Source organism: Phodopus roborovskii, unplaced genomic scaffold (assembly GCF_943737965.1).
Source record: "Phodopus roborovskii unplaced genomic scaffold, PHOROB, whole genome shotgun sequence".
Classification (NCBI taxonomy): Eukaryota; Metazoa; Chordata; class Mammalia; order Rodentia; family Cricetidae; genus Phodopus; species Phodopus roborovskii.
Genome location: NW_026125278.1, coordinates 5,795,240 through 5,816,515, shown reverse-complemented (window position 1 = coordinate 5,816,515; position 21,276 = coordinate 5,795,240). Strand labels below are relative to the sequence as shown.

At 39.3% G+C, this 21,276-nt stretch overlaps 1 protein-coding gene across 1 annotated transcript in view; it reads left to right on the top strand.

Annotated features, from left to right (window-relative positions):
- The first annotated feature begins 514 nt into the window (after window positions 1–514).
- Window positions 515–21,276, top strand: part of Spata1 (spermatogenesis associated 1) — a 31,487-nt gene continuing 10,725 nt past the window's right edge. The window contains exons 1-10 of the mRNA XM_051195001.1: window positions 515–645; window positions 5,333–5,503; window positions 7,447–7,553; window positions 8,942–9,059; window positions 10,081–10,134; window positions 10,224–10,434; window positions 16,130–16,223; window positions 16,771–16,831; window positions 20,129–20,243; window positions 20,857–20,982. Of these exons, the coding sequence (XP_051050958.1) occupies window positions 5,468–5,503; window positions 7,447–7,553; window positions 8,942–9,059; window positions 10,081–10,134; window positions 10,224–10,434; window positions 16,130–16,223; window positions 16,771–16,831; window positions 20,129–20,243; window positions 20,857–20,982 (922 nt within the window). The 5' untranslated portion in view covers window positions 515–645; window positions 5,333–5,467. The remainder of the gene's footprint in view (window positions 646–5,332; window positions 5,504–7,446; window positions 7,554–8,941; window positions 9,060–10,080; window positions 10,135–10,223; window positions 10,435–16,129; window positions 16,224–16,770; window positions 16,832–20,128; window positions 20,244–20,856; window positions 20,983–21,276) is intronic.

Sequence of the window (21,276 nt, the reverse complement as noted above, 5' to 3'; positions counted from 1 at the left end):
CTTTGTTCAGGCCGCACCGAGCAAGGGGCGCCTTGGGCCCCGGGACGCCCGTCTCAAGGCACCCGAGCGGGGAGCGTGGACCCAAGGTCGGTCGGCCGGGACGAGGCTCGGTGTGCGGGGCCGGCAGAAGGAAGGGCGGGCGGGCGGGCTCCCTGCTCCGCCCGCGGCCCACGGCCCACGGCCCGCCGCTCCCCCGGCCCGGCCCGGCCCGCCGCCCCGGCCCGCGCCCACCGCCCGCCCGCCCGCCCGCCCGCCCGCCCACCTTCACGCGGTTGAGTCCGGCCTCCAGCCGCAGCTGCTGAACCACCTTCTTCATGGCGGCGACGCTGGAGGAACCCGACATGGCGCTGGGACAGCCGTGCCGACTCGTCAGGGCGAGCGAGGGGCGGCGGGGCGGGGCGGGGCGGGGCGGGGCGGGGCGGGGGCGGGGCTCCCAACTTCGCCCAAGTTTCCGGCGCCGCGCGCGCCGCGCATGCGCGCCGCCGCCCGGGCGGGGCGGGGAGGGCGGGGTGGAGGCGGCTGCCCCGCGGGCGCGAACTGAGGAGCAGGGGCGGAGCGGCCGGTGGGCGCGGCGGCGGCGACGGGGGCGGGGCGGCCCGACGCCCGGGCCGGCGCCTTCCGCGTCAGCGGGGCTGCTTAGGGGAGGTAAGGAGCCCGCTGTGTGCGGGCGCGCGGGGCGGCCGCCGGGGACTCGCACGCCCGGTGATGCCGCCGCCGGCCGCGGTTGTCGGGGCGGGGGAAGCGGCGGCCGAGCCCCGGGGCGGGGCCGGAGGGCGGGGCCGGAGGGCGGGGCCGGGCCGGAGGGGCGGGGTCCGTAACTGCCCGCGCCGCCGAGCGGAGCCCAGCAGTTAGTGCTCAGAGACACTACTTAGTAAATGTGGAGAATAAACAGTTTATTTCGCCTTGGTCCCAGGAAGTTTCTCCTTTTTCTTTCTCCAAACTATTGAGTTAGGTAACCTCAGAGTGTATTGCTGTCTCAAACACCAGATTCTCTCAGTCTCAATAGTATGTCTAATAAGCAGTCCATACAGGCATAGGAAAGGAAGGCAAACAATCCCCCCTAAGTTCATTTGCATCTAATGCTGTGGGCACTAAACGCAGTTCGTGAAGATCAGCAGCTAATAAAAGCTTCGTTTTTAAAAAAAAAAAGTCTTCTACAATGTTCTAAAATATTTCAAAGGCTTTACCATATATTTACATTTTAGATGATTTGTTGTCAAAAGTAACTTGACACAAGAGAACCTATTAACAGTAATGGCAAGAAACCACAAGCAAGAAATCTTACCGTTCTGTGCTTTGTCAACAGACACTGCCAATTTAAATTTACCTAGCCTACACACCTTACTCAACTTCCGTCCACTGGGTGTTTGTTCAATATTGAATAAAAATATCCTATTTTATCCTATTATATACGTGTGATGACTTTCTTTCCATGGCTTTGCCCATATATTGATATAGTAATCAATTTTCATAGTTGATTATGGAACTTACAAGGAAATTGTGTTAAGAGAATTTTAGCCAGTAATAAACTGTGTCATAAGACTTGGGTTTTTAGCTCAACAAGTATGCATGTTATCACCCATTTTCAGGGAATGGGATATTAAATATTGTTATTCCGAAAGGTTACATTTTCCTTCTACCTCAGCTCATGCTATGGGCTCTGTCCTAAATACACGCATAAGGCCTACATGTTGAAGCCTGCCTGTGGTGCTGTTGAAAGGCAGGCCCTTAGCACTGGAGGCCTAGTGAAAGGAAGGTGAGCACAGGGTTTATGGGTTTTTTTACATATTGATCCCAGTTCCCTCTCCCTCCCACCCTCCCACCCTCCCATCCCCCACTCCACAGGGAGGGTGATGCCTTCCAGGAGGGATCAACAAAATCTGTCATTTGGAATAGGGACTAGGCCCTCCCTCCTGCCTCTAGGTTAAGGAAACATCCCTCCATGGGAGATGTGTCCCCAAAGTCCTTTTGTGCACCAGGGATACATCCTGGCTCCACTGTCTGAGTTCCCTTAGACTGCTCAGGCCTTCTGGCTGAGACCCATGTTCAGGGGGGTCTGAGTCAGTCCCATACTGGATTCCCAGATATCAGTCTGGGCCTATTAGCTCCTCCTTGTTCAGGTCAGCTGTCTCTGTGGGTTTCTGCAGCCTGGTCTTGTCCTCCCTCTCTGCATCTGGATTCCAGTTCTGCTCAGTGTTTAGCTGTGGGTGTCTGCTTCTGTTTCCATCAGCTACTCAATGAGGGCTCTATGATAGCAGATAAGTTAGTCGTTGATCTCATTATCAGGGAAGGGCATTTAAGGTAGCCTTTCCACTGTTGCTCAGTTTGTTAGTTGGTGTCATCCTTGTAGGTCTCTGGACATTTCTCTAGAGTCAGTTTTCTCTTCAAACCTATAATGGCTCCCTCTTTTATGGTACCTCCCCTCCCCCCCTTTTTTTTCTATTTCTCCCCATCTTCCTAGTCCTGCATGCTGGTGATTCTTTACTCTAAGTCTAAAATCTGGGTTATCTCACTCAGGATGGTTTCTTCATGTTCCATCCATTTGCCTGTGGAAGTTAAAGATTCCATTGTGCCCCCACCACTGAGTAGCATTCCATTGTGTAAATGAGCACAGTTTTGATGGAGACAGTAGGACTGGCGTCTTCCATGTCCTAAGGTGAACAGCTCCTTTGTTTTGTGTCCCTGTATGAGGTGCTGTGGCTGCCAAGGGGCCAAATCAACAGAGCCCAGATTGCATTCTTTAATTAGCACACAAGTCCTAATTAACACAATGGCACATAGGCTCTGGGGCATCCTTGGGCAACTTATTTAGCTAACACATGTTACCTTTTAGGAGGGTTGGAGCTTTATTAGGTTTTCCATGAACTAAGCAGGACAAAACTCTCAGAAGTAGAACCTGAATTTATCGGGATCAGAAAGACCTGTGTCATCTGGCATTAGGTTGAGTGTATTGTGATTTCTCCTACTTCTGAATAAAGGCGTTGTCACTGTTTTAATGAATTTAAGAACTGAAAAGGATTTTAATGAGCCTAAGTCACTTTCTTGTTAGATTTAAGGCACTGAGACATAGACCACAATGAATGGTCTTGTATACCATAGAGGACTAGAACCTGCTTTTTTAGTGCCCAAATCATTTGATTGCTTTATGTGGGGTTCTGCTATATTTATCTGTAGCCTATGTCAAACTTCCAATTTTAGTGGTTACTGAGTATCTCTTTGTATAAGCTAGTATTAAATCAAACAATTACTAAAAATTACTCAAATCCTTATTTGCCTTGAAGAATACCAGAAATTACTAAAATTTGATTTTAGCTCTGTACCTGAATCCCAATGTTATTTTTAAAGATCTCTGTAGTCTTTCTCTGTTAAGACCAGATGTGGCCTTGGGATGCTTTTCAATAATAACTTACTTTATTTTATATTTTTAGCATGTTGTTGGGGCTCGAACCTAAGGGCCTTCCACACACTATGCAAGTGATCCTCTACTGCACTGTATCCCCCAACTTAAACAATTCACTTTTAGACCGATTGGCAACCATTTGTTGGAATTAGTACACATGGTAAGAGTGTCCATTCTTGGCAGAATTTGGACAAGATTTTGCAGTGCATGACAGACTATATTAGATCTCTATAGTCATCTTTGCACATCAAATCTCCTTTTGTTTGAATTGTTACTTTGACCATTGGCTAATTATTACAAATAAATAATTTGAAAATTCCAAATGTTATGTTAGGATTTAGTACATGAAATGATTTGGTTAGAATCAACTCCAAATTCTAATTATGCCTAAATTTCAATTGAATTATTAATTGATTTAATAACAGAGTCGAGTTAGTCAAACATTTGGTTAGTATAATAAAGATAACATAGACAAGTCATGGACATTGATTCTGTGTGAAAACCCCCAAATTACTATCCCACACATGGGCCAAACTGGGAGAAAATCCAAAGTTCAGGACCTCAGCAACAAAATTTGGCCTTTATTGCTAATAGGTAGGTTCAGTATGCGTGTAACCCCCTCTGTTTGCCTGCTATAGTCAATTTAGTCAATCTGTTTTTACAGTCCATTTGTAAATCTCAGTAAATTACAGCTTTCTCATAGTGTGAGCATTTCTTGTGCCTATGACAACTGCTTCATGGCTTCTTTCTCTAGATTCAGTTTGATTCAAAAGATTGTATAGCCCACAAAATAATCTTTCAATTTTGATACTGTTAAAACAATCAGTGGTATCTACTAGTATTTCCTAAGTACAAGGTCAGAAGAGTTTTTAAATTTTGTATGATTTAAATTGCTACTTGGAGGTTTATTAAGTTAGTGTATGTGTGTGTCATCTAGGATTGGCCAACTTTGGAAATTTCTTTTTTAGAATAATATTTCAGCTACCCTGTTTTTTTCAGTCTTATGTTTATGATATATACATATTTAATTTCATCATGCATTATTATGAGTTGCCATAAGTTCTATGAAGAAAACCACAGGAAATAATACCAAAAGAAATAATGCTTGATAATTTAAAGACTAGTTTTTTTCTTTCTTCTTTTTGAGACAAGGTTCTCTGTAAAGCTTTGGAGCCTGTCCTGGAACTCACTGTGTAGACCAGGCTGGCCTTGAACTCACATAGCTCTGCCTGCCTCTGCCTTCCAAATGCTGGGATTAAAGACATACACCACTAATGCCTGGCCCAAGACTAGTATTTTCAACTAGAATGATTGCTGATATTTATTCTATAGGATAAGAAAACAGTTTTCATCATTCAGTGACCATCAGTATAAATTCAGGCTTTACCCTTGTAAAAGTATATTTCTACATTATGTGTGGGTTTAACCCCAATTTTGACCTATAAAAATGAATTATTTTGCAAATAGTTAAACATGTCCTTGTCAAAAAGCCATCATAATGCATTTAACAGTTTATTATCCTTGACTGGCAAGGGGCTCCATTATAATTTGAAAATAAAATGCATTTGATACAACTAATTTACTGAATTTTGTAGCTTACCAAGAGTACTCACTGTTATGATCCTGTAACTGACAGAAGAGCTGTGGCTTACTGTTAATGATTAACATTCAAGAAACTATCAAGTCACATATAGCTAGTTCAAGAAGACACAACAATTCTAAAATTCAAGGACAGAATCAATTCCGCACCCTCATAAGTTGAGGATGCTGTCTATAAAAAGTGTACATTTTCTTAGAACCATCAGACTACTTAGTGTTTAATACCTTTTTAAATGAGAATAAAAAGATTGCATATATTTCTAAGCTCATATTTCTATTATAGGTTTGTATTAAAGCCTTTATGTTTTTCTTTTAACCCTTTGAACACATCAGAGACCAGAAATAGCTGGAATGCTATCTTAAGCCAAAAATCTATTTAAACACTTATTTAATGCTGCTTAAATGAAGAAAGATATATAAAACATCCAAAACTCCACCTGGTAACTATCTATTGAGACACTGGTCAATATGTCGCTCAATCCAAGTCGACCTTCTTCATCAGAGGTAAGAAATCATGCCTATCATTGATTTTGAAAAAATATGAATGACATAAAATGTTAGATGCTGATTCTACGATGATCCCAACTTCCCATATCACATTATCAGATTGTGTGATTATGATTCTCGTATCTCTGGGCCACTTTCTCTATTATGACCAGCAATAAATCGGTCTTATCACTCTTTTTGCTGTTTCTTAACTGGTGATGCTCCCCAGACTTAGCATAACTTCTGTAGGACACAGGATCACCCTGGCTCATGGGTTGGGCACTTGTTATCTCTTGCTTTGTGGTACTTCTTTGATAAACAACAACCCTGATGAATATATTTCCCACCTAATCTTCCTGAAGACTTTCTGAAGAATGTGCAGGTATAAGGGCCATTTTCACTTTAAATCCATGACCGTGAGTCTCAAGCGGAGTCTTTTTGCTGAAAGGGTTTCATGCTATGTATCACTCCTTGACTAATTCTTCAGGCAAGTATTTTGTACCTCCTTAAACCACCAACAACTTCCTGTTCTTGATCTACCCCAATTGTGCTCCATATCACTAACCCACTCTTGTTAAATTCACCTCTTCATCAGGAAATTTATTAGTTAATTCCTCTAAACGTACTTGATCTGATTGAGTACAACAGCTGACATCATAGCCCTTCTATTCCGTGATAGAATTCCTTCACATTGCTTCTTTTGTTTCGTGAGACAGGGTTTCCCTGTGTAACAGCCCTAGCTGGTAAGAAATCATACCAGATTTACTTTGTTCTGTCAAGAAAGAGAGGGCATGCCACACATGGTGGTGAATGCTGGTAGCCCTAGCACTTGGGACATAGAGGCAGGAAGATCAAGAGTTAAAGTCTATCTCACCTGTACAGTTAGTTCATGGCCAGCATAGGCTATATTAGAACCTGTCTTTAAAAAGGAAAGAAGAAAGAATAAACATGGGAAAATGTTAAACATTCATGGTAATTTGGAAGGACTTTAAAGACAGATAAGATCTGATGTCATCATGCTACTTTAAAATCTAATGCAAGAGAAAACAAGAGACCTATATACATATCTTTTAATGTGTCTTGTTGTTGTTTTTGTTTGTTTGTTTTGTTGGTTGGCTGGCTGGCAGACTTTTCAAGATAGGGTTTCTCTGTATAGCCCTGGCTGTCCTAAAACTTTCTCTGTAGACCAAACTGGACTCAAACTCACAGAGCTATGCCAGCCTCTGCCTTCCAAGTGCTAGGTTTAAAGGTTTCTGCCATCACTGCCCAGATTAATGTGTTTTTAAGTGGTTAATGGTTTTAATGAAAAATATTGTTGATGAATTATTTGCTATTAAGCCAGGAGTATAATATTAGAATAAGGTGGTGTTTTGAAAGAATAGAATATTTAACTTAAACATTTACAATGCTCAAATTTTCAACCATTACACTTATAAAAATTACAGGTGTTCTTTTAAAACATAAACATAGACATTTAATTCAGGAAATATTAATATATTTGTTAAAGATAAGGTGATAATTAACTTCATATTCTAACTAGGGAATAGCATTTAAATGTTCTGTTCTTGAAAAATTAGCATATGCCAAACATCCAAGTCATTGGTAATGTTTAATCATCAATAGTATAGGCATGATTTATTTGGTTTATAAAACAGCTTAATCAAAACCTTCAGTTCAAGAAGCAAGGAAAAATACCATCTAATATTCTTACTGAATGCCACAGGAAGAATGTCATTTATCAAAGGTGTTGAGTAAGCTGTGAACCAACAAGTATTATTTCAAAGGAAAATGTGCACCAAGTTTCAGATGGTCAACTTAACAAATGTTTGTTTTGTCATTTTTTCAGATGAGTGCATACATTCTATATTTCAATTGCATTTATCTAATTTAAAATTGTATAATAAATAACTTGGTTCTTTTTCTACTTTAAAAATTTTTTAACTGATGTTTTTCTTACCCAGTTGGTGGAACTTCATGTTTTTTATGTCCCTGAAGGATCGTGGAACTATAAATTAAATACTATTTCAGTAGAAGTTATTAACAAGTTTATTTCTGCTGGATTTATAAGGCAAGTCTTTTATAGCCATGCAAATTGAAAATCTCCTAAGTGAAAAATACCTTGTTGATTTGATGGATCCATTCCTAGTTTAATAAGTGCCGTTAATAAACAGTACAGTGTAATATTAGTGATATGGCTCAGGGGAAGAGTTGAGTATAAAAGAGGTACCAGATGTAATCAGCAGTACTGCAATAAATATATAAGCTTTGTAGCTTAAACATTGCTATAGGAACAGACATCACCTACTAATAATACTGCTACTGCCAAGAAAACAGTGTATAACTTATTACTAAGATTATTCACAAAAACAGCAGAAATGATCAAAAATTCAAAACCAGTTGAACTGAACAGTAGTTAAAGCAATATACTGATAAGGTCTTTATAGGAATAAAACTGTAGGGGTGTGTGTGTGTGTGTGTGTGTGTGTGTGTGTGTGTGTGTGTTTCCACATTCAGATAGACGGGGCACTATGTGATCTGGCTCTCACCTCTTAAAATTCCCCATCACTTTTCTCAGTCACACTGATTTCCCTTGTGTTCTAAAACACATTGCATATAGTTGTTATTCACAGTCCTAGCTGCTGAGATTGCACAACTAAGAGTACCTACCACTCAAGTCTAGCCACATGAGTTCAGTGTGGAACCACGTGAACATGGAAGGGGGAACCAATGCTCAAAGCTGTCCTTTGATCTCTGTACACACCGTGGTATGCACCCATACACAGTCGATGGGGAGTCCTTCGGTATGATGTGAACACGTTTCTCTTGTTGGTTGATGAATAATTGCGGATTGGCCAGTAGCCAGGCAGGAAGTATAGGCGGAGCTCCCAGACTAGGAGAAGTCTGGAAAGGAGGGGGTGCAGAGGAGCCACTAGGGAGACACCATGTGGCCACTGGGAAGGTGGGATCCTGGGCATTCTCTGGTAAGATGAGGTCATGTGGAAATACATACAAGTAGTTATGGGTTAATAATTAAGAGGGAGCTAGCCAGTAAGAAGCCTAAGCCGTTGAGCAAACAGTTTATAATCAATATAAGTTTCTGCGTGTTTATTTGGGAGTAAATGGCTGCGGGACCAGTCGGGACAGAAACTCCATCTTCACACAAAAATAATATTTTTGGGAAAAGTATATAAATTCCAAGTTTTGTTTAAACCATAAAACTCTGATATAGATTAAAAAACAGACATTTCCTTTTCAATACAAAAAGGCAGTTTTGTAATCCATATTCATTTGTACAATTTTAAAAGCCATACTTTTAATTGTTTGTTTTGAAAAATACTTACTTGAAACCTAAAAAGTTCCAGGCAGTATAGAAACCTAAGACATTAAATTAGTGTTTACATTTAAGTTAAATGACCAGACCATTAATATATTCAAAATAATGTCATGGCATTTCAGAGTATCACCTCAACTTACTTTACAAGCTTTGAGGGAGCGCCTCGGTGAGTTTCTTGGTGTAGATGCTGTTGCAGAAAAGTTTTTATTTCTGAAATGCATTGGAAATAATTTAGCTGTGGTAAGTTTTCTTGCATGTTTCCTTCGAAGTCTACATTATCAAATTACATTTCTTAGATGTTTATCAAGTCAGTTCCTTCACCTACTATGAGATAATTTAGGTCCAATTCTAAAATGTTTGTAATACTTATTTTAAACAAATTCATGTTTTACTGCATATAAAGATAAATATAGAGCCTGCCCTTAAAGTGCACTTGCTGTAGTGGTCAGGGTAAATTATATAATATGGATGAATCAGATACCATATTTTATATACTGAAGAAAATGGGATGTTCTGTCAGAAGAAGAGGGTAGGTCGGGGACACTGAGGGAGAAATGATACTCAGTCATAGACATTGAAAGGTAATATTTGATCTCAAAAAGAATGAAAGGTGAGATAAGAGTTATGAGCCAAGAGAGGAGTGGCAAGTCAGGCGACCAAGAAAGAAAGAATGAATACCTTTTGTTATATTAACTGTGCCGAAAAGTAGCGAGCAAAAGGTAGAGAACCAGTTATAAAGTACACTTCTGAAGGTCTTGAATGCCAGATGAATATTTAATGATTTTTTTCTGAAGCCTTGGAACTTTTGAGCAAATAACTAGCATGGTTAATCCTTTAATGAAAATTACTTTACCTTCATTGAGAAGTGGGAAGACATTGTGGGCACAGATTGTAGCCAGTTCCATGATCTGAGGAAGTAACTTAATTCTTTATGCCTCTATGTCCCTATCTGTAAATTACAGATGATGTCCATATCTATCCCATAAAAAAAAGATTAACTGAGCTAATTTATGTACTGCACACAGAATAGTACCAGCTGCACACTAATTCCAATGGAAATTATTACCACAATTTTTAAAGAACTTAGAATTTCAGTTATGTTTGGTTCAGAGACTAGAAGGAGGATTGCATTCTATGTTCTCTGTGATCTAGCCATAGTTACTATTGTATTAATATGCTGTATTCTTCCATAGAAAAACACGGAGTAATAACTGAAAAATATTATCAAAGATTTAATTTTTTCTTATGAATTTACATCCAGGTGAAGGAAAAGCAAGAATCGGAACTGAAACTCAAGTCATTTGCTCCTCCATATGTATGTACTATGAACTTAAGCGTAACTGATTTTAAAACCTGAGGAGATTTTGTTGGTTTGACTTTTTAAAAAAATTTCCTGTGTTTTAGGCTCTTCAACCGGAATTATATTTGCTTCCTGTAATGGACCACTTAGGAAATGTTTATTCAGCATCATCACCAGTGACTTTAGATGAACAGCAAGGTGGTAATGATGGTACAACAGAGATTGATGGAGCAGTGCACAGGCCAGAGAGTGCGGCTCTATCCAAGGATGAACCTGGAGAGCCGAGTTCCTTGGAAAATACTTGGAAAGAAGAAGGTGATTTCAACTAAAATGGGGAAGACGAGGAGTTTATTATATGTAGTAAATATGAGTTGCCAAGCCTGTGTGTGAGTTTTGGGCAAATCTATTACAAATAGAGGGAAGATACAAGGAATGCAGTCGTTTAATTGGAGCTTGAAAACGTATAGGTGGGAAAGAAAATCAGTGAAATACTCTGTCAAAACTGAGAAAAGGGCCAGGGAGGCAGCTCAGAGTGTAATGTGCTGGACGCTAACTCGGTACACAGTGCCCACATTCAACAAAACAAGCAAAGCTGGGCATGATGGCATGCATTCGGGCACACACACTGCTTGAGATTTACTATTTGGTGAACTCCAAGCCAGGGAGAGACCCTGTCTCAAAAACACAGTAGAGGGAGCTGCAGAGGTGACTCAGAGGTTAAGTGCATTCACTGTTTGTGCAGAGGACCTGAGTTTGGTTCCTAGCATCAGGCTGATCACAAATGCCTTTAACTACAGCCTAGATCTGATACCTTCTTCTGACCTCCATAGCCACCTGTGCTCATGTACATATCCACACAAACACACACAATTAAAAGTAAATCAGAAGTACATGGTACTTGAAGAGGGACACCCAAGATTGACTTCTGGTTTCCATGTCTACATGGGTAGACACATCCATACACACCCATGCAAACAAAGTGACAGATAACCAAAATGCTTCAATTAAACTTTAAAAACACAAAGCTGTTCATAAAAAAATGTCAATTGAACATTTGCATCATATTTCATGGGCTAAGAAGATTTGCAAGGAAAAAACAGGTATACTAAATGTAAGTGAAGTACATCTCCTCCAAACCAGTGAAAGCATCCATTACAACTATGGGTATTGCTTCCTAATTATACTTATTATTATTGTCATCTGAATGCATTCTACACCAGATGATATTTCAAACGTATCACTTTCTTTTCATATTTCTTGTGTTAATATTTAGTACTACTTGATGCCAGTAAGATTGATACTTACTGAGAATCTTCTTCTTGGCATATTTCTGCTTTGTATCAAGATAATCTCCTAAACAGTAATGGGAAAAAATTGAAAACATTCATACTAAAATCCAGTATTTCTGAACGGTACTAGGTGTGGTGGCTGAAAGACACTTAAGAAAGTGCTCAACATCCTTAGCTATCAGGGAAATGCAAATTATATTACATTTTTAAATGACCTGCATAGGTACAATATCTTAAGCAACAATAGAAACATATACAGTCTAATAAAAATAACCTTAAATTTGCATCAGTATAAAAATATTTGAGACTAGTGATTGTACAAAAGTAGACTCAGCAATCACCCTTTTATCCCACCATTTCTGCACTGTATTGCCCTTTGACCTTCCGGAATCTAATCTCCTTTGGTTAGCTTTCTTTCTGACCATAACTTGTAACAAATTGTAACCAACCCCCTAAATGATGGCAAACATCCATAACCCACCAGATAACCCAAAGCCACCTACCCCTCTGGGGAATATGGGCATTGTGTTCTCTAGACTGCTTCCTGTAGTCTGGGGAAAGTGAGATAATGGTCCGGTCCTGGGAAACTGGCCTTAACATTGGTCGTTTCATCTCTGGGCAATAGGAAAGCGCAAGGGTTCTCTGTAGTCCTGACAGTAATCTATGGGCTAGACCATCTCAGCCAGCACTGAGGTTGCTTGTATTTCATTCTTACTACTCTGGTTCTTTTGCTCTTTACTCTTTTTGGAGGCCTGACACCCAGCTCCCAAATAAATCACACACATGGAGGCTTATTTTTACTTATAAATACCTGGCCTTAGCTTGACTTGTTTCTAGCTTTTTTAACTTAAATTATCCCAACTATGTTTCACCTCTGGGCTTTTTCCTTTTCTTACCTCTATAACCTTACTTTAATTTTTATTGTGTGTCTTGCTGGGTGGCCGGGTGGCTGGCCCCTGATGTGCTCCTCTGCTTGTTCTATCTTGCTCCTTTTCCTTCCAGATTTCTCCTTCTGTTTATACTCGCTGCCTGCCAGCCCTGCCTGTCCTTCCTCCTGCCTTGCTTTTGGCCATTCAGCTCTTTATTAGACCATCAGGTGTTTTAGACAGCAAAGAAGCACAGCTTCACAGAGTTAAACAAATGTAACATAAACAAAAGCTACACATCTTTACAGCATTAAACAAATGTTCCATGCATAAATAAATGCAACACACCTTAAAATAATTTTCCACAGTAAGCAGACTTGAAGCGGTCCTGGATGTAGAGCTCTGAGGAAAACTGCCACAGAGGCACTCTGAGAGGCTGGACCTCATCTGGGTCTGGTCCCCTTCCTCTGAAAACACTTACATCTGCATCAACACAAGTATGGAATGCACAGTGTGCACGAGTTGTTAAAGATTATTGTTTTGTTTATGTTTGATGAGGTAAAATATACATCACCTGTCTTGTAGTGTTTAGGTTTATTTCTTTATGTCTGTAGCCCAAATTTTCAGGGGGTCTCCCCCCATCAAATCTGATCTCTGTGTGAGACAAATCTTAAACTGCTGCTAGCCACCAGTCTGGCTCAGGTTAATGCATGGCAATGGCATATGGTGCTGGTGGCTGGCTCTAGCCTTCAGGCAACAGCTGGTAGCCACACCTCTGTATGCTTCCAGACTGCAGGACTGGGAAAGAACATTCAGTTCCTTGTCCAGACTTTTCTTATTTTTCTTAGGCCCTATGTTTGATAGTCAACCCTCCACACTGGATGCCATATGTAGATGGATTTTTTGTTGGGCCACCAGCTCACAAAAAATGACACAGAGATTTACTATTATGAAAGCTCAGCCTTAATTTAGGCTTGTTTTCTACCCACATTCTTAAATCTATGTTCTTCTACACGCTCATTACCTGGTCTCCATTATGCCCATCCTGGTTCTACCCCCTCTGGCGGGCAACTCTGCCTTTTTCTTCCCTGTATCCTCTCTGCCTGGAAACCGTGCCTAGCTATTTACCCTTATGTTTTTTATTGAACCAGAGTGACACATCTTCCCGATGTACAAAAGGATTATTCCACAACAGGACCTAGAGCAGGTGCAGGGTCTGTAGGCCAGTTCCACTTCTACCACAAGCTCTTGGCTTCCTGGTCATTTCCGTGTAACCAGCAACTGTCACATGCTTCTGCCTCCAGAGCCACAAGCCTCCCCTACAGCCTTGAACTGTGTATCATCCCGTTTCTTCATGTAGACATTTTTGTCAATAAGCTGGAGTTTAGTAATAGCAATCCTCAGTTTTATGCCCAGACAAATATATTTTTTAAACTTTCAAGCTGTATATGGTAATATAGCTAATTATCATAGCAATAAATTTTTATTTGCATTTCTTTTCATCCAACAAGAAGGAATTTATCATTTTTTATTAATCATTTAGGTTAATATGCAAAGGAATTTCTTGGAAATAGTCTATCAGTTTATTTTATATGGAAGAAAATGCCAGAGATCATTTCTTTCCATATGGTTCACCCTATTAGGATTGCTGGATGTGAATTATCCTCAGTGGAGAAGCATGGCCAGTGAGAACATGCAAAATGTATGTTCAACAGGTGTGATGAAAGGGGAGACAGGCTCGGACATCCTAATATGAGATTTGGAGTCCAGTGCTCCAACATCCAAATACCCCAAACCTGAAACTTTTTAAATACTAACATGAATACCTCTGGAATCCTTCCTTCACAATTATGGTGTGGATGGAAGTTTCAGGATTTAGTGGGGATTTGTTCAAGCACTCATACCATTATAGTATGAGGAGAGAGGATAAACATGTACCATGTGCTTGTATTTCTGGAGAAAAGTAAAGAATTCAGTGGACAGCTGGAGTATTTAACTAGAGTTACAGGATTGAATTTCAGTTCTAGAAACACAATTTAGGTAGCAATAAGAAGAGCAGACTTGGGCACTGAAGGCCCGATGTAGGAAAATGGCAGTTGGGATTGAGATGTTGAAGGCAAGGACTTCCACGGCTTGGCCAGTGTGCTCCAGCACCAAGCCACCTTAAAGAGAGGGAAGTGGTGGCGTCATGCATGCTAGGGCAATGCCAGGACTTGAGTTGGGCTTTAGTAAAAGCCCATGGCCATGGCACTGGCCGACAGGCATGTTGAGCTTCCACTGCTGATTAAAATCACTGCACATTGTTACTACTCTGCAGTGTACCATCTCATCTCTGTGCTTAAATTTCTCTTACCATTGCTACAAACAACTCACAGTACAAACTTAGTTTCACAGTTACTCCTTTTCCTGTGAATCTGTATATTTTCCCAGAACAGCCTAATTTTCCAAGAGTAGATATCAAAATAGGCCTTCTTGTTATGAAGTTGCATAAATATTACATGTTGCCCGACTTTGGCAGAAATGACAAATACGTGTCGTATCTACCAGAATGGACCCACAAGTCTACTAGGCTTTGCGATGTCATTTCTTTGCTGGGGTAAGCAGAGTGGAGTTTTACTACTACTTTTAAGCAGCTGTTGATTCCAGTTTTTAGTCATTTAACATTTACTAGGTCATTTTGAAAATTCCCATTTGCTTGCCTTTGTCAATGTCAACTGGTAAAGGTGGAAGTTAAGTTAAAGATGCAGCTTCAGTTTGAAAACAAAGCGTGTGTGTGTGTGTGTGTGTGTGTGTGTGTGTGTGTGTGTGTGTATTTTGCCTGCATGTATGTCCGTGCACCACATTCATTTAGTGTCCAAGGAGGGCAGAAAAGGGTGTTGGATCCCTGGGATAAGAATTAACAGGTGGCTGTGAGCTACCATGCTGGGAATCAAACCCAGTTCCTCAGGAAGAGCAGCCCATGCTCTTGACTGCTGAGCCATCTCTCCAGCCCCCACAAAGTGATTTGACAACCTTTGTAAAATGACTTTTAAAATATCAATTTGGCTTACTGTTTTTTAATAAATTTTCAAATATTGGTTATTAGGGGAAATAATCTACAAAGATCTACATTAACAGGCCCATGAACATTAGTGTTAATAAAGACATATTTGAAAAATTACTGTTTTTTAAATTTTTAAAGATTTATTTATTTTAAATTATTATTATTTTCTATGTGTGTATGTATTGCCTGCATGTATGTCTGTACCCATGTGTGTGCCAGTTCTCCAGAGGCCAGAAGAGAACACTAGGTCCCTTGGTGGCTGTAAGCTACTATGTAGGTGCTGGGAATTGAACCTGGAGGTTCTGGAAGAGTAGTCCATGTTCTTAACTGCTGAGCCATCTCTCCATCCCCAAGATTGCTACTTAAAACAACGGGAGATTTTATAAGTGAAATATATATAAAAGTTTCCTTCTATTTCACATCAGCATTTTCTTTAATTGGTTTCTCCAGTTATTTTGAGTGTCTTTAGACAAAAGGTTTTATGAAGACTAAGCTGATAAAACTTAACTCCTTTCCTCTTTCAGATTCATGTTGCACATAGGGAAATATTGCAGTAGTGTGTGTACACATGTATATGTTTGTGTTGTTGGTGAGGGTGGGTGATGAGTTGAGTTCACTAAAGAATCTTTTAATCATATAAACTAATATTTTGTGAAACTCATTCCAGGAAATATGCATTTGTATTTGCAAAGTTCATGGGATAAGGTTATATTATATGTGTGTGTGTGTGTGTGTGTGTGTGAAAATAATGCTCTTTTCACTGTTTTCCTAAGATTTTAATTTTATTTGCCATGTCTGAACAGTAACATCAGCTGGGGAAAGCCAGACAGCACAAAATCACTGTGAAAGTTCCGAGTTGCCAGGATCATTGGAAGAGTCAAATGATTGTTGCAGGAACCTAAAAAGGTAATTAGTAAAATGGTGATAACACATATTCTAGTCTGGAGTATAAGGAAAGGAATGTATTTATTATACAACAGTTTAAATTACAGTCTTTTCAAATTAGGCAACAATTGTATAAGAAAAAAATTACATTCACAAAATAATTAATGCTCCTAAAATTTCTAATTATTTTTAAGCTTGGCTTAGATCCATAATGATGTCTTATTTTACTACTCATAATAAATATAGTTTGTGTTAACTATTAATGAGTATGGGAGAAAATATATAGCCCAGCATGATTTTTTTTTTAATAAGCAGTAGAGTTGCACTATTATGTTTGATGCCCAGGCTGGTCTTGAACTCCTAGACTCAAGTAGTCCTCTGCTTCATCCAGGGAAACACTTAGGACTATTGATACAAACCACCCATCTAGATTTGTATTTAAACGTTTTCAAAGTTACATTTGTGTGTATGTAACATCAAATCATACTCTCTTATATGAACATTTAAGTACTAATACTCATGGAATCAAGTTTTAATATGACTTTCAAATCTGTTATTCCCTTTAAAGTCCATTTCTTTGGAAAGATGATGATGGCAATGCAACTATCAATAGACAGCAGGCCAAACCGGTATGACATTACAATTTTTATTTAAATGTAGCATTGCAACATAATACTAATCCAGAAGTTAAAATATGAGGTATGGATTAAGTGTCTGCATTTATTTATAATGCCATAAGTGTATTGTTGTAATATCAGTAGTATCATTAGTGGTTTTGCGGTGATATATTGTTTATAATATATCACTACATGGTTCAATTTTTGTTTCTGCTTTTGTGAAGAAATAATATACCCAAATAAGTGGGGAGAAAATGTAATCTACAACAGCTTTTTAAATCATTTTTTAAGATGCTTTTGCTGTTTTTAAGGTACTCTAACCGTAATCAATGGTTTTGTTAGATAATTTGTAATTGAATGTGCTGACAGATGTATTTCATTAACTCCACTCTTTAGAACAGATTTCTTGAGTATATTGAAAGGTATATAGAGGGGGTTGATTGTTATTATCAGTTCTCAGTTAGTAGCAGTGGGACTTTGGATCTGTTTCATGTGGCTAGCAACAGTCTAAAAGAGCTAATGGAGAATATCTATATCACCAGTGTATTCTGAAGAAGTGAAGACATGGAGAGAATTTTGTAAATATCTGCAGCATGAATTAGGGGATTATTCAGTTGCTTGCAATACTAGACTTAGTAATAGCTAACTATGAGTATCTCTTCCAGGCACTATTATAAGCATTTTACACATATAGCTCCATTTAGTTCCCCTGCAAACAACAGCAAACCTTATGACTATAAATATTGATTGTTGACTTAATTGGGTTGAAATATGTGGTGGTATAGTGTTTATGATATAATAAAGCTTGTTAGAAGCAGCAGAATATAAAGCCAGCTATAGAAGCTAGGTGGTGTGGTACACACCTTTAATCCCAGGACTCAGGAGCAGGCAGACCAATCTCTGTTAGTTTAAGGCAACCCTGAGCTATACAAAATTGATCCAGTCTAAAAGAGAAACACTTCACACAAGGGTGATCTCAGCACTTGGGATCCCACACCTTTAATCCCAGGATTTGAGAAGTATCAAAGGAAGAAGCAGAGGGTCTCATGAAGGAATTAGTCTCTAGCCACACTGAAGACAGGACAGCCCTTTCAGCCTGAGGTGGAGGTAAGAGCTAGTGTCCGGCTGCTTTGCTTTTCTGACCTTCAACTTAAACCCCAATTATCTGTCTCTTGGTTTATATTATTTGTATTACAGAAATATGCCTAGGAATTAGTAGGGCATATTTCTGAATGAGAGGGTCTTTCTGGGGAGATAAATGGTGAAGACCCTAAGTGGAGATGCCACCCTCCAGCATGCTGGGACCTGCACAGAATACAAGGAGAAGAGCAAGCCATTTGGTAGCCATTCTTGTTCTGGTGCATGGCCACTAGGAAGTAAATAGTTTTGTGGGCTACACTGTTAGCATTCAGGCATCTGCACTGGCCTGCCTTGGGGTTCTGACGGGATACCCCTCAGCTGCATCACCAGTGCCAATTCACTATGTTCCCCTTTACAATCCCTTTTCCTTAATAAAAAGCTCCTCTGCTGAACTCTGTGGCGGGGTGACTTTCTCTCTTGAGCCATTTGTTTTTTTTTTTTTTTTTTAATAACAACACACACAGTCATGCTGCCACTGTCCACTCATCACAGACACATCGATAGTAGGGAAATCCAGCTGTGCACTGAGGTCTCTAAAGTAGAGCCAAAACAGATCTCTCCCTCCCGCAGTGAGTGTCAGATACAGATGTGTTCGGTGGCTAAGCCGTTCTCTTCTACTAATTCAGTGCAACTCTGATCTCGGCCATGAGCCCCCAAAACACCTCTTCTTTCAAAGCATTCCCCTCTCTTTCAGAAACGATGTCTGCTCATAGCCATTTCCAGTCCCCTATAGTTTCAGTTCCTTGCTTTTGAACCCTCTCATTCACAGTGCTATGATTTACTAAATACTGCTTTGGTGGAGTCCTGCCCTTCTAGATTGGAGCAGAGTTGATATTTCCATGCTGTCTCTGTAATATAAGTGTGCATCTGACTTTGCTTAAGTGTGAGCTCCTGACCACACTATGGATTACAGTTCCTCTTTCCACACTTGTACGTAAATTGCAGGATTCTGTGATCTTATGCTGTACATACAAGTTATCTGCCTTCCTTTTATGGTATTTGGAGGGCTCTATAGAGACATTCTTATTTATCATGGAGAAACTTAAATTAAGCTGCAGAAACAGTAAAACAAAATATGAACAAGACTTGATTAATTTTAAAAGCAGTAACTACTAAATTAGAGAATTAAAAAACCTAGCAGATTGAAAACCATTCAAGTTCTATAAAAGTAATGAGAGAAACGTCAACATGATGAGTTATTTTATTAAGAATAGGTAAAATATGAAAATTAAGAAAATTGAGGCAAGAGTTGGCAAGATGGCTCTTGATGCGAAGCTTGATGACACAATGACCCATGTGATGGAAGAGAGAACATTGTCCTCTGGACCTCCACAGGCATATACCATACACAGAAACAAGTGCATAAATACAGGAGGAGAGGAAGGAAAGATGGACAGACAGAAAGGAGGGAGGGAGGGAGGGAGGGAGGGAGGGAGGGAGGGCCACGGGCATATACCATCCACAGAAACAAGTGCATAAATACAGGAGGAGAGGAAGGAAAGACAGGCAGACAGAAGGGAGGGAGGGAGGGAGGGAGGGAGGGAGGGAGGGAGGGAGGGAGGGAGGGAGGGCCACGGGCATATACCATCCACAGAAACAAGTGCATAAATACAGGAGGAGAGGAAGGAAAGACAGGCAGACAGAAGGGAGGGAGGGAGGGAGGGCCACGGGCATATACCATACACAGAAACAAGTGCATAAATACAGGAGGAGGGAGAGGAGGAGAGAAGGAGGAAAGATATCGGATAAATGGAAGGAAGGAAGGAAGGAAGGAAGGGGTAGAGGAAGAAATAAGTTGAGGAAATATAAACACAAACGGTAAAAACGGCTTGTAAGAATAAGATACAAAACAAAATGGTAATGTTTTGGAAATGTGATAGACTTCTAGATTATTGGCAATTACAAATTATCAAAATTGACAGGGTGAAAAAAATCATAGTTATCTTAAGAAGCTATTATATTGATTGACTAAGATTAAAAATCTTAGAAATCCCATTCAGAAAGATAATTTTAAAGCCTTTGTTTATTCTGTCGTCATAGTGACATGGAGAGCAGATGAGCAGGGATCTATACTATAGGTGTAGAATTGGGCTCGCCGCTGTGTAATAAAAGGGCATTGCTTGTGCACGTGAGCAAACGCGGTCTGTTCACTCTCACGCTTGCTTACAGGTGGGTGACAAGGAGCAGCAGCACATCACACTACCAGATCTCATTGACTTCCCTTCATTTCCTTCTCAACGAGTTTCTTCAAGGTTAACTGACACCTCTTTATTGAAAATTGAGAGTAAGTATTTGTAGCATCCTAAGTATGGATAATTCTGTGTGAACTATGTTAACGAGGAGTTATTGTTTAATGGCCAAAAAGTTTCCATTTATGAATGCTTTTCAAAAGTGGTGGGAATGGGTGTACAACATTGTAAGTAATGTAATGCCACCTAGCTGTACACAGAAAATTGTTAAATGGCAAATGTTACATATTTTACTATAAATTATATATAATATTAATGTTATGTTGATTATAGTGCATATTTAATCATTAATATTATTTCACTCTCAAATATGCATTTTCTGTGTAAGATATAAATAATGACAGTAACTTTGGGCCCAAAATAAATGTACCAAACTAAAACTAAAAAAACTATAAAGAAAATGTAACCTGACTACCTAGTTACACACATCTGTGTAAATACAGAAGAAATATACTATTTTATAAATCCAAGAAAATCAAAATGTCTCCTCCATATTCTCCATAGTGGTAAGGCCAGAAAGAAAAACATACATTTTGAATAAATATTATTCTTTTTTTATACACTTTCAGGTTTGTAACTCTGTCTTTTGGGATATGAACCATCTTTTAGCTTTTCAGAATTGATGAGTATGGGTTATAATCTCTCTAGGAGAGAAGATTATTGAACAAATGAAACAAGTAAAGGAAGAAAGAAAATATCTGGAAAATATTAGAGAAGAACTAATTAAAAAAGTTGAAAAACTATTTGAACAAAATAAATCGAAACGATATCATGGTAAAGTCTATTTTACAGATTTTATAACTATAAAGAAAACTAACCCTAAATTTTATAAAATTGATGCTTTCAGTGTAAGTAATATAATAATTAATGTTTGCTGTTATACTTGTTACAGTTTATGTAATACACAATTGAAGTACATTAATATAGAAAGCATTTGACTTTTATACAATAAATGCTTTGTATAAGGTGTTGTAAATTAAAATCCAAATATTTCTTGATATCAAAACTCATTTTAAATTAATTCTTTCACAAATGTACTAAATAAGTATTTAAGTGTTTAGCATATTT